The sequence below is a fragment of the Ochotona curzoniae genome, unplaced genomic scaffold, assembly GCF_017591425.1.
Source record: "Ochotona curzoniae isolate NIBS_2020 unplaced genomic scaffold, NIBS_Ocur_1.0 contig_64, whole genome shotgun sequence".
In the NCBI taxonomy this organism is placed as follows: Eukaryota; Metazoa; Chordata; class Mammalia; order Lagomorpha; family Ochotonidae; genus Ochotona; species Ochotona curzoniae.
In genome coordinates, this window is record NW_024466502.1 from 24,339,767 (window position 1) to 24,357,263 (window position 17,497).

The window sequence follows — 17,497 nt, forward strand, 5'->3', positions numbered from 1 at the left end:
TGGAAAAAAAAAAAAAAACCCACGGGAACACCCGGGATCCCCGAGTGGGAGTCACACTGTCGGCACCTGCCACTCCTGCAGGCGCACCAGACTGCGCACGCTCCGACTGGACGAGCCCAACTCTGCAGCCTGTGCTGGGGGAGGCTAAGCGTCTGTTAAATAATCCTCCCCTTCTGAAGTCATCTTTCAAATATTCGGCTTTTTTTAGCCCTGGAAGTAACCATTTTGTTTCTCTTTATCTCCTTTTACCTTTGTGAATGAGATGAAAGATGAGCCAAACCTAGGCTTCTATCCTACTCCCCCCTCACATCCACGGCGTGTGCCGGTCCATAGGATTCATGGAGAGGAAGCGGAAGTGTTGGCAGGCGGGGGGCGTGTCTGCTGGTGTCCGCCGCGAGTCCTGGGTCCGGCCATGGAGGGGACCAGCGAGCCGGTGCTGGATGCTAGCTCCAGAGTAAGTCCGGGCCTGGAAGGAGAGAGGGCTGCGGGGCTCGGGAGCGAGAACGGTCTTTCTCTAAGTTTCTTTTTTTTTTTTTCCGTTCCAGGTCACCAACCAGGTGAGTGACTGTCCTGCCTCCCGCCAGCGGCGGGGGATGCTGTCCTTCGCCTGCTCCCTGCTCTTTCCCCATTCCGTTTTCCGAGAACCAAGAACCTTCAGTCGGCTTTGCTGCGTTGCTCTAACCGCTTTACACCTGCCATGGTGCCAACTGGCCGCTGTCATTTACGCTCCGCGACCTACTCCAGTCCCAGACCAGGCATGGTTATTCCGTGATGGGACCACCTTGGCGCCAAGTTCAAAACCCAGCATTTTAGACTGTTATAGCTATGGAAGAGAGTATGAAAATGTACTGACAGCACACTGCACACATTTTTCTTTAGTCTTCCAAAAAATCGATTTATATCAGAGTATGTGTTTTTAAATGCTAAGAGTAAGAATTTGACGTTTTCAAGAATATCAGTCTTGTTGCTTTGCTAACAGTGTGCCTGCACTGTTGCACCCTTTTTTAGGACAATTAACTCACGACACACTTCCCAGTCGTTCCCTAAAACTAGGTTATTTTAGGTCAGGAGATAGTCAGCTCCGTACAGAATGTAGGAAAGACCTGAGATAAGAAGTCTTGAGAATGTAAGGGTTGAAAGAAGCCCCTTGTCTACGCTCTGTCATTTGTCTCCTGCTGGTCTTGCTGTTGCTTTTGAGGGTCGCTGGGAGGTAGCAGAACTCTGGGAGACAGTAAGAACCTTTGCTATCTAATTTGTTGTTGATGGAGTAAGTGTATTTTTAAAATTGACTTGAGAGACAGTGAGCATCCATTTGCTGAATAGTTTCTGCTATGCCTTTATTTGCATGGCCAGGAAAGGACCAAAGCCAGAAGTGGGGACCAAATCCAGGACTTGTATTTGGGTGGCAGGATCCCAGGAAGTAGCTACAGAAGATGTATTGACTCTGCTCTCTTCAGCAATCCTTGGATTCAGAGTTGGATCTCTAAACAAACAAAAAAATCTCTGAGGGGGGAATGAAATGGGATAGGTAGGTAATTAACTTAGGGTCCTGAACTGGAAGCCACACTCCCTCTGCTCTTTGTAAATCAATCATTTCCCCCATGACACACTTCCCCTCAGTTAGGAACATGGATAGGATCATGAAACCACTCCATTCCCAGGATCATATCAAGACTGGTGATGCCCAAGGGCGATCTCTCTTTCTGCAAACAGAATATAAGGCAGAAACATTTCCCTTTCCATACCTCAACATGCCCCATGTGTATCCATGCTTACCTCACAATTTAAATAAATTTAACCACTTTTAAAAGATACCCCAAAGCATTTGGAGTCCCCTTAAGTGCAGAAACAAAGTTTAAGCCTGTTAAAGAAAACCTTGCTACCATATCTTCTACTTCATTAGCCACCTGCTGGAGCTTTTTGTTGTTTTGTTTTTCACTTTTTGCTTTTTTCCTTTTTGACTCTGATGGTATTATTTTGTTTTTATCTTCCCATTAGTTTATAGCCCTGTTACTTCTCTATTTTCCATTGATAATCATTCATCTGGCAATTTTTAAGTGAAAATATTTGCTTTTACTATGACCATTATTGAAAATGACGGATAAGTGTGGAGCAGTGAAATTGAGAACGTGTCTGCATTCAGTGCTATTACTAATGAATTATTTTGTGCTGCTTTATGACAGCTTATAGATTTCCAGTGGAAACTTGGTATGGCTGTGAGCTCGGACAGCTGCAGATCTCTTAAGTATCCTTATGTTGCAGTGATGCTGAAAGTAATGGATCCTGCAGGTCAAGTAAAGAGCAGATCGTTTGAAATGACAATTCCACAGTTTCAGGTTCGTGACTTAACACACCCCATTTTGGTTTGTTTTTTTTCTTAGTTGCTGCTAAAAAGATATACAGAATATTTCTTAGGGAAAATCTTAATAGTTTATATTTGCAAGTTCATGCACTTTTTACTTATGAGTACACACAAAGATGTAAATTTTTTTCCCTTGCGAATTTAATAAATTTAATAAATTTCACTGTCATGTGTTGAATTTGTCCTCTCTGCCATTTGGTTACTTTAGTTTTGTCTTCTCAAGCAGCATATTTGTTTGCTTTTAACTGTTGTATATTTATTTATTTAGATTTAATATGTAGTAGTGTTGAGCTAAATGAGCCTTTTTTTAAGATAAATGAACCTTTTCTTTGAATAGTATTGATTGAATTTTCTGACTAGTGTTACAAGAAAAATGTAAGAGTAACCTGTTTGTTGACTGGTTTTATTAACTAGATTTAAGGAACTGAAATATATAATATATATAATACATACACATACATATGGCTGTGTATATATTTATATTTAGTTATTCAGATTATAAATCTGCCTTTTTTTTCCATAGCCAAGGAATATACAAAATGTTTCATTTCAGAGTATACACCTGGAAGTCTTTTGTATTTGACAAAGACAGATCTCTGTCTCTCCTCTCTGTAAATCTGTTAAATAAGAATAAAGCTTTAAATATATTTTTGTTTACATTATAAAGAAGAGAGAGCACTCCGTCCTACCCATGGTTCACTCTCCAGATGCCAACAGTGGCCATGGCTACCCAGGGCTGGGCTAAGCTGGTACTTAATCCAGCTCTCCCACACGGGTGGCAGGGGCCCAGTCACCTGGCTAGTCCCCTTCTACCTCGCAGGTGCTCTACCAGCAGGAAGCTGGAGTAAGGAGCCAGAGCCAGGCACTGAAGTTAGGTACTCTTGGTACTAGACAAGGCATTTCAGTTGGCATTCTAACAGGAAGGAAGTGCCTGCCCCATACGCTGTATTTTAAGGAGTTTTCGTTTCATTTGCTTCTTTGAAAACAAGTAATCCTCACTTTAAAATGAAAATAGTAGTCACAAATTCAGCATTTTTAATGTTAATGAATCTCTTGTAGGAAATTGGGACTTGGTTAAAAAAAACGGGGGGGGGTATAAATGTGTATATTGTGATATGTGAGTAGCCTTCAACTGAGTATAAGGACCATACCAATTTCAAAAATAATGTGAACTTTTTTTTTATGTTTCCATTTTATAATTCGTAGAGCTGGCATTCTTTTTTATGCAGTATTCCCACTCTCTGATTACATCTTTAGAATTTTTTCTCCCATGGGGGGATATATAGGAATCACAGATGAAGCAACTCATTTTTTTCCTGGTTTTATTAAGGTAATAGTGCCAAATTGAAATGATGTATGTATACATTGTGGAATGATTACCATCATCATATAGTTCTCTCTTTTCTTATGTGTATGTGGGAAAGAAATTTAAAATGTATTCCTGCAGCAAATTTCAAGTATACAGTACTCTTATTTTTAAGATTTTTTAAGGATTTGTTTTATTGGGAAAGGCAGAGTTACAGAGAGAAGGAGAGGCAGAGGGACAGACCTTATATCCACTGTTTCACTCCCAAAATGGTCACAACAGCAAAGCTGAGCTGGTCAGAAGCCAGGAACTTCTGGATCTCCAAGGATTTGAGCCGTGCTCCACTGCCTTCCCAGATGCTAAGCAGGGAGCTGTATAGGAAGTGGAGCAGACAGAACATGGACTGACACCCGTATGGGATGTTGGAGGCACTGGCTGTGGCTTAGCTTACTATACCACGTGCCAGCCCCTAAAGATGTTATTTGTAGTGCAAAAGGCAGAGTTACAGAGAGAGGTCGATCTTCCATCTGCTTCTTCACTCTCCGGATGGCCGCCTGAAGCTCCATCCATGTTTCCTAAATTGATGCAGGGGCCTAGGCATTTGGACCATCTTCTGATGCTTTCTCAGGAGCTTTATGAAGGAGCTGGATCAGAAACAGAGCAGGTGGTGGCTAAAGCTATTGTGCCACAATAGTGGTACCAAATATTCACTATGATTAACTAGAGCCACCATATATGTATTAGATAGCAGACTTAAAAATAATAATAATAATAAAATTGTCTGAGCTGGATTATGCTGAAGCCAGGAGCCAAGAACTTCATGCAGATCTCCTATGTGGGTGGCGGAAGTCTAAGTGCTTGGTCCAGCATCTGCTGCCTCCCAGGTGTATTACCAGTTAGAGCAGAATCCTGGAGTAGCCTGGAATCAAAGCAGGCACTTTGATATTAGTGCCTGGTATAGCAAGACACACTGTGTAGGATACTAGTGTAGCGAGAGGTAACTTAATCCACTGTACCTCAAAAGTTGCCCAAGTTCGTTTTATTGCTGGAAATTTTTGTTATGACCAGTGATATTCTTCCATTTTTCCCAAACCCAAGTGCCTAAAAACTTGCATTCTAGTATCTGCTCTTATGAGTTAAACTTTTGGGTTTCCACATACAAGTGACTTTTTTGCCATGCATAATGTGCTCCATAATCCTTCATATTGTGTCAAACAGGAGAATTTCCTTGTTTTTTTTTTTTTTATGGCTGAATGATATTTTGTTGTGTATGTATTGTTACCGGCAAAACTTGGTAGTTTCTTTCTCCAGATTAATATAAAAATAAAAAGCCAGTGATCAGTTGTAGATAGAGAAATTTTATTTTTGAAGTGAACCAACAAATGAGAAAAGAAGAAGAGGGGAAATCACCTCCCAGGAGGGATCCAGAAGGTGGGATGCATCTTGAAAGGAGAGACCAAAGATTTTCACAAGGGACCCCTCCTTGTCTGGGCTAGAAACTGCAGGGAAGATGTTCCCCATTGGTGATTTCTCAACCAGTTAGGAAATGGCTGGACAGTTCCTGTGCCACCCACTTGAAGCTGTGGCCAGTATTTTAGCATGCTTGGAGATATGGGTATATACATATGTGCATGTATATATACACATATGTTCCGCATATGTAAAGAAGATTTTCCCTAATGGGAAACTTAAATATAGTTTTTGTATGGCTTACAGCCAACCAGCGAGCCGCCTGTTGTTCTTATTACATAATTGAGAACTATGGGACATTCTTTGATTTCTTTTTAATTTATATCTTTGTGTTAGCTGTGATTTTGACCAATAAAATATATTTTTAAAGAAATAATTATACCTGCCTTTATCTTGTAACAAATTTACATATTTATTAGATAAAATATAATTGTTGTTTGAATAAAAAAATAGGAACAAGTTTGGGTAGTACAAAAATGCAAATCACTGGGGAATATCTTGACTGCTGAGTTAGCTTTTAAGTTAACTTCTAGCTTTGTGATAGAGGAAAGAAGAACGGTTTATTTATCTTTCTCTTAGCTGAGATTTTTAAAAAGAAGATGGCATGTACGAGAAAGCCACCACAGAGGCTTCGTTTTTAGAAGACAGCAAAACAAATGAATATAAGTAAGCCCTTGTCATTGTTGGGTTTCTCTTGCAGTAGATGAATCCATTATCTTAAGCAGTACAGCCTTCCTACCTGAAACGCAGGCTTTCTCTATTCTTGCAATGATTTGGAGCCAGGAACACAAGATAGACTTGTTTTGATCTTCGGTGTCTAAGACAGTGTTAGGTGTTTAATGAGTCTTTCTGGTATGAATTTAAAAAGAACTTTATCTGTGTTTTTAGAAAAGCTTTCTCATGGGCTTCTTATTCAATTCTATAATAGTATTCTTGCTTGACTGCCAAGTTGCACCTGTTTGTTCCTTAAAGCATGTTTCTATAGTTAGAATGTAGCATTAAAATGTAAAACTTAGTATAATAAGATAGGTACAATTTGATAAGCCAGTTAAATATCTTTCAAAAGTAAACATTGTTTTCTTCTTTCTCTCCAGAATTTCTACAGACAGTTCAAGGAAATTGCTGCAGTTATTGAAACTGTGTGATGATTATCTCATTGATAAATGAGCACCGAGCTTTGAAAATGGTAGACTTCACTTTCTGCAACAGAACTGCATAAGGTTCAAATCACATTTGTTGAATAAATATTGCACTTTTGTTTTTCATTTTTTTAAATAATGAGAAGAGACAACCGATTTATTTAGTAGTAGTCAATGCACAGCCTTATACTAAAAGTGACACATTGAACAGGTAGAAGTATATACTGTATTAATTATATTTCAATTAAAAAAAGATAAGTGTAATGTATTGAAGGCAACATCAGTGTTTGATTTATGATTAGAACAACAGTTTTTTACACCTAATGGAAATACATTTTATAAACAATTTTTATATTGAAGTGAATATGTGAAGAATATGTAAATTACAAAAGTTTTTTTAAAAAATGATTTGTTTTATTTCATTTGAAAGTCTGACTTACGAGAGAGAAAGAGAAAGATCTCCCATCTGCTATTTCATTTCCCAAATGGCTGACATTGCCAGAGTTGGACTGGTCTGAAGCTGGGAGCCAGGAGTTGCTTCTGTGTCTTCTATTTGAGTGCAAGGGCCCAAGGCTTTGTGCTATCCTCTCTTGCCCTCCCAGGCCATCAGCAGGGAGGTGGATAAGAACTGGAACATCTTGGAAAGAAACCAACTTTCATATGGGATGCTGATGCCACAGGCTGAAGATTAGTATGCTATGTTATCATGACAATCTAAGAAAAGTAATGGGAGATAACAGACACACACCCTCCCCCCACCCCCCCACCCCTGACACACACACACACACACACACACACACACACACACACACACACACACACACACACACACATTGAGAGAGAAAGAACAAAATTGCTGATTCGTTCCCCTAAGTGGTTATTGTGTCCAGAGCTGGTCCAGAACAAAGCCAGGAGCCTAGAATTTCATCCAGGTCTTCCATGTAAGTGTCAGAAATCCAAGTCCTTAAATTACATCTACTGCTTTTCACAGAGCATGATTAGGAAACTGGAATCAAAGTGGAGTAGCTAGGATTTGAACTAATCACTGCTCTGTGAAATGTGCATGTCCCAAGGGGCAGTTCAGTCCACTGCCAATGCATACCTCAGAAAAGTAGATGTTTAAAAAGTCTGTTTATTTACTTGTATTTACTTGAAAAGCAAGAGTGACAGACATAAAGAGGAATATTTTATCTACTACTTGTTAGTGATGAATAAATGGAGAATACGAAGTAGTACAGAACTGCATTTTTATTCTTGTAGCATAGCAGCCATCATGTCACAGGATGACATAAGGAGACAAAGTGAGGTTTTTATACTTTTACAAAAATATAGTGCACCTGGTGGGGAAGCTGGTGTGCATAATACAGATTAGCAAAGTTTCCACAAAGTCAGAATACCCCACAACAGTTCCAAGCACAGGGTAGACAAGTAGCTCTACTGTGGGAAGGAAGGAATCGGCAACATTCCAAGGATAACAACACATCAGACACTAGGGTCAGCCCTTCCATGACTGCAGGCGTATGAACAGCTCTTGCATGTACACAGGGGGTCCTCTGCTTTATGTCTCTCTTGGAATGTCTGCCAAGTTTCCACGGTAGCTGGGCCAGCCCAGTCTGAAGGTAGGAACCAGAAACTCCATCTAGATCTCATGTAGATTGTGGGGATTTAGGACCAGAGCCATAATCTGCCTCCCTGAGTGCTCATTAGTGGGCAGCTGGACCAAAAGTAGAGGCAGGAATCTGTCCCAGGCACCCTCATAAGGGATATGCACATGCTGAGCCTCTGTGCCACACCAGCTCCAGGACAGTAGATTTTTATTCAAGTAACCAGAGAAATTTAGTTTTATAGCATCTGTTTATTATGAAGATTATCAGAATGAAACTTCTTTGCTCAGACATTTGAAATTGGATTATGAAATTGAAATATGGACCACTACTCCTTCACTACCCTAGCATGCACCTGTTTCTGTTACTGTTATTTACAGACTGTCCACCGTGTCCACTGCCAGTAAAATCTGGTGTTTTCAGCACAAAGTAGCATTGTACCTGAAGGTCATTGCAGGTGCAAATCTGCCAGGTGTCATGCATCTGTCAGATGTCTGCATTGTGAATAAGGCTGCTGGCTTTCTTAGCCTCACTTTATTCCACATTAGTTCCTGTCATTTGTGTCCTTTAGACACAAAAATGTGATTACTTGAATCTCCACACTTTTAGTACTTATGAAAGGGAGATTTAGAAGATCAAGAATGGTGTTAAATGTTCTTACTCAGTAGACATACAAATTATTATCATCTTTTTGAAAAGAATTTATGTGTCCTGTAGAACTCTGCAGCCTAGAAATTATTCCATGAAATAAAGGCACAAGTATGTAAAACAAATTTGCCAACTACCCAAATGTTCAACCTTTTTTTTTTTTTTTTTTGAGGAAGACTGCATTTCCCAGCCTCCCTTTCAGTTCATTTAGGACCACCAGGTTAGGTTGTAGCCAGTGGAAGCTGGGTATCAGTGTCCTAAGCCATAGGCCAGCTTGGTCACTCATTATTCCTTGCCAGCTTCTAAGAGTATTAGCGGAATGCTGTGTTGGAAGTTGGAGCAGCTGGCACTTAGCCTGGCACTGATATGGGCATGGGCAACTGATGTAGCATCTTAATACAACACTCACCCTAGTAACTATAATGTGCTTAAGAGGAATCCTTATTTACAATTTTTTAAATTGTACTTTAGATTTTTAATTTGTATTTTTTAAAGAATATTTAGATTTATAGAAAAATTGTGTAGCCAGTACAGAAAGAGCCAATGTATCTCACACCCAATTTCCCCTATTAATAACTTCTATTTCTTTTATTGGAAAGAAATTTACACAGAGAAGGAGAAACAGAGAGGGAGAGAGATCTTCCATCCACTGGTTCACTCCCCCAAAGGCTGCGATGGCTGGAGCTGGGGCAAGAAATTTTTCTGGGTTTCCCACATGGGTGGAGAGGTCCAAGAACTTAGGCCATCTTCTGCTACTTTCATAGGCCATAAGCAGGGTCCTGGACCAGGAGCGAAGCAGCTGGGACTGAAACCAGCTCCCATATGAAATGCCAGTGGTGATGGTGGAGGTTTAGCTTGCATGCCATCATGCCAGCCCCATTGACAACATCTTACGCTTATTTGATACAACTGTAATTACTAGGTAAAAACCAAAGAAACCTAGCTGGTTTAGTCCTGGGTGCTTTGCTCCTGGTCCACTTTGATTATCCTATGCTGCTTTCTCAGGCCATAAACAGGGAGCTAGATGGGAAGTGAAGCAGCCAGGATGTGAAATTACACCCATATGGGATCCCAGCACTTGTGGGTGAAAGATTAGTCTGTTGAGCCATGTCACTGCTGCCTCCAGGCCCCACAACCCCTGGCTCTTCCCTGCATACACACACACACACACACACACACACACACACACACACACACACACACACACACACCCTTTTATTTGGTGATTCCTTCCCAAAAATGTCTGCAACAACCAGGGCTGGGCAAAGAGCAAAACCAGAGCCCAGAACTCCACTCCGGATTCTATGTGAGTGTAGGAACTAAAGCACATGGGGCACCTTTGCTGCCTTGCACAGTGTGCACCAACAGGAAGTAGAGTAGCCAGGATTTGAACCATGCCCTCTGAAATAGGATGTGGGTACCTCATGCAGTGAGTTAACTAGTTGTATCACAAGACCTATCTGTCAACCTTTTGTTTCACTGTAATGAATACCTGAGGCACTTAATACGAGAAAAGATTTCGTCAACTGACAGTTGTCAGATTCACAGCCCTAGACCAAAGGAGTCCCATTTGGTCATCATTTGGTCAATGCGTCCTTGCTACTGGAGTTCCAGATGCTGTAAACATCTGTGTGTGTCTGTGTGGACACAGACTATCACAGGGCTTTCCTATGGGGGGGGGGGTCCTATCCTAATAACCAATCTGATACTTGACAAAAGCTCCACACCCAAATATCTTAATTGGATTAAGTTTGTTCCTCTTAGTACCATAACAATAAAACTTTGGGCACTAAGTCTTTAAGATTGGGGTAACAAGTATTCAAAATGTAAGACAGAACTTCCTACAATATTTGTTAAAAATTCTGGGAATCGGGCCCAGCGCGGTGGCGCAAGTGGTTAAGGTCCTCACCTTGCATGCCCGGGATCCCATATGGGCGCTGGTTCTAATCCCGGAGGCCCCTCTTCCCATCCAGCTCCCTGCCTATGGCCCGGGAAAGCAGCCGAGGACGGCCCAAGGCTTTGGGACCCTGCACCCGTGTGGGAGACCCGGAAGAGGCTCCTGGCTTTGGATCGGCATAGCATCGACCGTTGCGCTCACTTGGGGAGTGAATCATTGAATGGAAGATCTTCCTCTCTGTCTCTTCTCTATGTATATCTGCCTTTCCAATAAAAAAAAAAAAATTCTGGGAATCAACATTCTTAACAACTCTATGCCTAAAGAAGAGTTCTGTAACTGTAGGTAAGAAAGGAAAAAAAGGTATCTGAGAACAAATTTTTTCTCCTCTCAATGTTAAGACAAATATACGTATGGAGTATTATTTGAATATGGAATGTAAAGGTGGATACTAAAGGCTTCCCAGAGTTCCTAATCAAAAAGAAAAAAAATTAGGTAAAGAGATTGTGCAGTATAAAATCCCAGCTGTATCAGTGATAATCATTGTAAAACAATGTTTTACATACTAAAGCATGAATGCAAAATTCATTAGTGTAACCTCAAACTATCTGGCATTGCATTCTTCTTTTTTCCCATCATTGAAAAGTGTTGTTGTGACAAATATAGTCAGAGATTTTGACATTTCTATAGGGATTTGGCACTTCCCAACAAAATAAAAGTACATTTCAGGGAAAATATGTTGATAATGGTAAGAGGACCATGAACATCACCAGAGGGAGTATTCTTTGGTATAGCCAATTTGGTAAATGATGTGGATTTTCTTATAAAGTTGGATTATCTATGTCTTGTGACTCAGCAGTTCCACCAGTAAAACTCTTCAAGGATGCTCATAGCTTCTGGCTCCCGGCAGCTAAAACCTGACACCTACTCAAATGACCATCACCCATAATCAAGGTACTTTAAATCACACACAAAATCATAAATGAATTTATCAATCTGAGCATGTTTATGTATGTGAAAACTTATTCAACAAAGAAATAAGAATAAAAGTAATATCACGGACAGTGGTGATCTCCAGATCATGAGTAGGGAAGGCATTAGGGACAGAATATGAGAAGACCACAGTAGATATAAACTCCTGGTAATGGTCAAGTCTTTGGATTGATAGGTTCATATTTATCCTATTAATACATTCCTAAAATAAAAGGGGGCTTAGATTAAAAATGAAAGTAAAACCAAAGACCATGATTAAATAATTAATCCAATTTCCAGTTCTGTGCTTCTGAACATAAGCAAAGATGTAACAAACATGATAGATAGCATTCTATTGAGGATATCATAAATATTTGTATTTAACAGAACTCTGTGGGCCTACTAACTAGAATTAAACAGGTAGTGCCTCTCACCTAAGAAGAATGATTCATCCTGAACAATTTCAATGAAGACTGGTTAAATACTTTGAAGTCCACTTGTTTTATTTTAATGACAAACATAATGGTTATGTCTTTGCTTCATTGTTCATTTAGGAATGTATATGGAATATCTGCTGTACTCCAGATGTTTCACTCATCACTTAATACAAAGGCAGTTCCATAGGATCAACCGTCTGCTGGGAAAGTCAAACATCTAATAACTATCACAAAATCTAATTGGCTAGTTCGTCAATTTAATCATTTTGAAGGCTAAACAAATCAAATTATGTATGTGGCATTGGGCATAAATTCTTCATTATACCAAAATCCCCACTTTGCTGTGGACATGTAACTCCTGCACTCTTTCCAAATGAGAATTCTACTTGTGTCATCATCATCATCATCATCATCATCATCATCAACCCTGCTTCACCAGCAGGTAAGAGGTAGGAAAACTGACTGACTTTGGGTTGGGTCTGTGGGTTTCTGTACATTCTGCGTTTAAATATTGTGCATCCAATGGAAAATGTACACTTGTAAAGGTGTGTTTTCTAAGTGTGGGAGGATTTTCCATGTGATGGGGCTGGATTGTTTCTGATAGAGATGTCTCTAGCTATTTCCTTAGCTGAAAATTAGTGGTAACAACTTCCAGTGTTGTTGTGACCATCAGATATCACATATAAAGTACAGTAAATCCTGAAGACAATACTCTTAAGAAATTTAAATGAGAAGAATGTTCAATGAACATGAAATTTGAGAATGGGAAATTGTGCAAGCTCCAAGCAGCCATCTGCAGCATGAAAATCTCTGCTCAGAACAACTAACAGCTAATCAATTTTGTCACTCCCTGCTACCGTGCTTATGAGACACACTGACTATGTCTCAATTTTTGGCTGTCATTTTCCAGTGTTAACTGCTTGCTCTTTCTTTGCTCATATACTCTTTCTTCAGTCATATTACAGATTCAGTGTTCCTCTTTCACTTCTATGCCATCTTCGTACATGGCTTATCTGAAAAGTGCTGCAGTGTCTGGCAATAATACCTACAGTAAAAAGGGCAAGAAAAACACCTAATAAATCAGGCCATTCTAAAAACATCAACAGGAAAGGAATAAGCACAAAGTGAGTTCCAGACAGAGAGCTCTGTACAGTGTACCATACTGGACAACGATGTGGGGTAGATTGTAACTCATCAATTGAAGATGAGTATTCTGAAGTTCAAACAAATAACAGCAAATCATTTTTTTTACTCATTACAGTCACTGTGTATGAAAGTAAGCATATAGTTCTAGATAATCCTACTTTATTTAAGAGACCTGTGCCTGAGATCCTTCCTAACACAGATGTCACAGACAATATCCTGTCACCAGTAAAAGAGAATTTCTCATCAATGGCTTGCAACGTTGGTTACAATGTTGTAATCACAATAAAACAAACTGTAACCAAATGTTAGTTTCTTGAATTGCAAAGTTTAGACTTGATTAGTAACACATTTATGTACTCTTTATTTTCTTGGAGCACAAATGACTGAATCCCGAGTTAATGATTCCAAGTAGCTCAAGGGAAGGCCACTGGTCTTGAAAACCACGGTAAGTTTTGGTAATTCTATCAGCTGTGCTGATAGGACTCAAGTACAATTGAATTCAGTGGAAAGAGACAGCCATAAAGGGAAAGGAGAGGGGCCCGAACTACAGGCGACACCAGCTGCCAGTTTCCAAGTGTGCCAGTGGAGTCACAGAGGACATGCTTCATTCTTCAACAAGTTGTGACACAGTGTGTGAAATGTGCCACCCACAGGCATTAGCAGGGAATTGGATCCTAAGTGAAACAGCTGAAATTCACTCACATGGGATGCAGGCACCATAGGGAGAGAAGTAACCAATTATGCCATCCCGCTGGTCCTGAACCTTGCCTTTCAAATCAATAAGCAAATTTTTAAAAAATGATAAATAGTCATGCCTGAAATGTTAACTTCTTTGTACAAGGACAACAAGAATAAAAATTCTGGCGGTATCCTGCTATGTAGCTTTATATATATTACTGCAAAAACTAACTACTCTTGGGTTATTTCATTAATATTAATCTATCGTGAATTATATTGAATGGAGAATGCTAGCATAAATTTTGCCTGTACATCCTGTACATTCTACTATGTTTATTAAGAACTTTAGAATTTAAATATTAAAACATTTCAGACTTGAATATTTGTTATGTGTGTCATCAGTTAAATGAAAACTTTATTTCATGTGACATTTTCATATGAGTGTGCTGATTTTAGTACCATGTAAATTTGATAAGGGAGCTATTACAGCTGTTGATTTAACCACTGCTCCACAGCACACAGAAATACTAAGTATAATAGATTGCATATCTTAATGGACTTGCTCTTGATTTATGTTCCTTCGAATTACAGGTGTCCCAGGAGAAAAAGGCTATTAATCCTTTGACTAGTTACTATTTTAGCACAGGAGGAACATTTGTTAAGGAAAAGCACTTACATGTCTTACTGTATTTCATATTCCTGCACCAAGGAGAAGAGCAAAGAAATGTTCCATGTGCCATTAAAAAATCATTATTATCAAGAAAAGACTAGCAAGAGGTAGGGAAATCTCACATTCTATTTTAGTATTTGTGCTGCCAAAGCGAGCACAGATCTCAGATTCTAAACCATAATAAGGCAAGCAATAGGTTTGAGGAGCTCAGGCAGAAATTAACATTCTGACCCAGAAGGGTCAAGGCTGATGGTAAACCCACATCCGATTCAGAGCTTTTGAGTCATATACTAGGTACTGTTAGACCTTTGTTTTGAGCAAAATAAACAGCCACCCACAAGTAACCCTAAGACTGACCAAAGCTCGCTTTGTTGCAATCAAAATCCCCCCAAAACACAATATTTCTGATCAGTCAAAGGAGGACCTTTTACTAATGCGTGTCCTAGGAAGGAGCAGGTGATGACTCCCTGGTTGGGTCTCTGCTTTCTCACGCATGACCTAGACAGAATTTGAGGTTCTAGGCTTTAGGCTAGACCATCTCTGGTTGCTGCTGGCATTTTGTGAGTGAACCAGAGAATGGAAGATCTCTGTTCTCTCTGTCTTGCTGCCTTTCAAAGAAATGAAAGTAACAATTTTAAACATTGAAAATACAGTGGAACTAATACAAACATAATCACACTAAAACATCAAATATACAAATATGATAGAAATATATTATTCTATAGCAAATCACTTGCAGTAGAACTAATTTAACAAAGTATCATTTAAAGTAACACATGTGCTATATGATATGAAATGAAAAAAATATGATAAACAAAATGAAATATCCTTTAACTTTAAAAAAATGTATTTCTTTTATTATTTTAAGATACATAGGTTCTAGGATTTCCCTTCCTCTCTCCCCAAATTGTCACCCCTCCCCCCACTGATTTCTCCATATTATTACAATAATATAGTCTTCATAAACAGTCATGTCCATCATTCAGCTATTTAAGTATATCCTGACATTGTAAATATGGACATTGGCAGAGAGTCCAGCATCCTAGTGTCAAGGCATATTTAACAATTTCATTGGGAGTTCATCTTTGATTTGAAAGCAGAGATGTGTACTGCCTTGTATCTTCACATCTGGATGTGAGAGTCTCTGTAAAACCATTACTATACATCTCTTTAAATGAAAAGCCATAACACAAAATCACCAAACAGCTTTAACAAATAATGTGTTGGTGATGCTATGATTGTGTTATCTTTGTATTTTGTTTTTGTTTTTGCAATACTTCCAGCTGCTGTTTCAAATTCTTTTGGATTCCTCCTCATTGGCTAAATGGCATGGAGACACTCCCTAGAGAATCTATTACCTTAAAATGATTTTTTCTTTTTCAACATACTTTTGAATTTTTAAAATGTATGGCTTTTGATTTTATTCAGAAGGCTTAGAAATAGATCTATTTGCTGGCTCATATCCCAAATGCCCATAACAGGACAGGACCAGGACTGAAGTCTGGAGCTGGAGACTCCTCTGGGGTCTCCTGGGTGGGTAGAGGATTCAAGGACATGAGCCATTACTGGCTGCTTCCCAGGATGCCCAATCAGCAGGGCACTGGATCAGAAGATGCTCAGCAGCCAGTTCTTGGAGCAGGCACTCTGCAGGCATCCCAAGCAGAGTTGCCAGCTGCCATGTCAAATGTCTCCCCCCTTGATGGATGTATTTAAGAAGCTGTCTTCTTTCTAATCCAACCTTTTTGCCTTGTTATTATTGTGCATAAAAGGGCTTTATGTGCAGGACAGGAATCTGATTGAGTAGGCCAAGTCCTGTGTCCTTGGCTGACTCTTGGGACTCGTTTTTCTGGCCTTTCTTGTCCTCTGCTGTAGTGGCACAGTGGGAGCTAACGTAGAGGCAACCACAGCCCCCGCAGCAGGAAGGCCAGCCAGCTTGCCAATCCCTTGGGCAGTAACTCTTTCAGTGTGTTCTTCCCTTCAGTACCGAGGACCCGTTGAACTGGTGTTTCTGTGCCTCCATACCCAAAGCTGCTCCAGATCTTTCTATGCTTGGCCCTGGGGGAGGGGCTGCCCCAAGGGCAGGCATCTGGCCGACAGGAAGCAACAAAGTACAGCAGCTCAGGAGGTCAAAGAGGTGTTTCCTCATAAAAAAAATTATTTGGACTTTTTTCTCACATTCACAGAAAGTGTAAGGAAAATCATAAAAAGTCGCAGGGATTCTTACATACTCTTAACCCGTCACTCATCACCCTTAAATGCTGTGGTAAGGGCTTTCTATTACGAAGTAAGTATTTTACATAATTACAGTGACAATTCACATTGCTAGGTTATGATCCTCCACTTTTAATTCTTTGGGCCGTCCTTTACTGCCTTTCCAGGCCATAAGCAGGGAGCTAGCTGGATGAGAAGTGGAGCAGCTGGGGCATGAACCAGTGCCTATACTGGATCCTGGGCATGTAAGACAAAGATTTAACCACTGAGGCATTGCACTGGGCCCTAGGGTGGCACTCCTTCCCTGTTTGTCTCTGGCCACCCCTTGGTGGAGGAAAAAAAATGTGTTTCCGTTCACGTGGTGAGGCAGATACCCTGCCTCCTGCTAGCTCATCAGTCTGGACTTGGTGTCAGGGGATCCTCCCTTAAACAATATCACCAGAGGCTTAGGCTGCTGTGTGTTTCTCTCATCTTGCTCCAAGAAGCTGGTGTCCCTTAAAGCCACTAGCTGCAGGAGTCACTGATGATATTCTACTCATCTGGGCATGATGCCACCACCCCTGCTGCAGCACTCATCTCTTCATTCCGTAGAGTTTCCAATACACATTCTGTCTCCTGACAATGCCATTCCTTTCCTTTTCTTCTGTTATTTTCCCAGGTCAGGATCAGCACATCTCTTCCCTAGTCAGCCAGCTCAGATCTAGGTTATTGACTTTATAGATTCTGGGTTAGGTATTAATGTGGTTGTTAAGATGCTGCTCGGTATGACCTCATCCCATGTTAAAATGCCCTGGTTTGAATCCAGCCTTTCTCCAGAGTTCAGTTTTCTTCTAATGTGCACTCGCTGAGGCTGTAGTGATACTCAGGTTGAGTCCTTGCCATCCATGTGGAGACTGACTTCACACTGGCCCTTGCCCAGTTGCTGTAGTCATTTGGGGTAGAAACCAGATGTTGGAGGAT

General features: G+C 40.2%; 1 protein-coding gene across 3 annotated transcripts; it reads left to right on the plus strand.

The window, feature by feature from the left end:
- Positions 1–346: 346 nt before the first annotated feature.
- On the plus strand, positions 347–15,046 carry COMMD6 (COMM domain containing 6). 3 transcript variants are annotated; one of them, XR_005884931.1, is made up of 5 exons: positions 347–454; positions 546–557; positions 2,184–2,336; positions 6,233–6,358; positions 11,950–15,046. XR_005884931.1 is itself a non-coding variant. In XM_040991283.1 (4 exons), the coding sequence occupies exons 1-4, from the start codon at positions 413–415 to the stop codon at positions 6,281–6,283; spliced, it is 258 nt and encodes an 85-aa protein (XP_040847217.1). In that variant the 5' UTR covers positions 347–412; the 3' UTR covers positions 6,284–6,401. The 3 variants fall into 3 exon arrangements, 2 of the variants coding, with proteins under 2 accessions (XP_040847217.1, XP_040847218.1); XM_040991283.1 differs by lacking the exon at positions 11,950–15,046 and having other exon boundaries at positions 6,233–6,401; XM_040991284.1 differs by lacking the exons at positions 546–557; positions 11,950–15,046 and having other exon boundaries at positions 371–454; positions 6,233–6,401.
- The last annotated feature ends 2,451 nt before the right edge of the window (positions 15,047–17,497 follow it).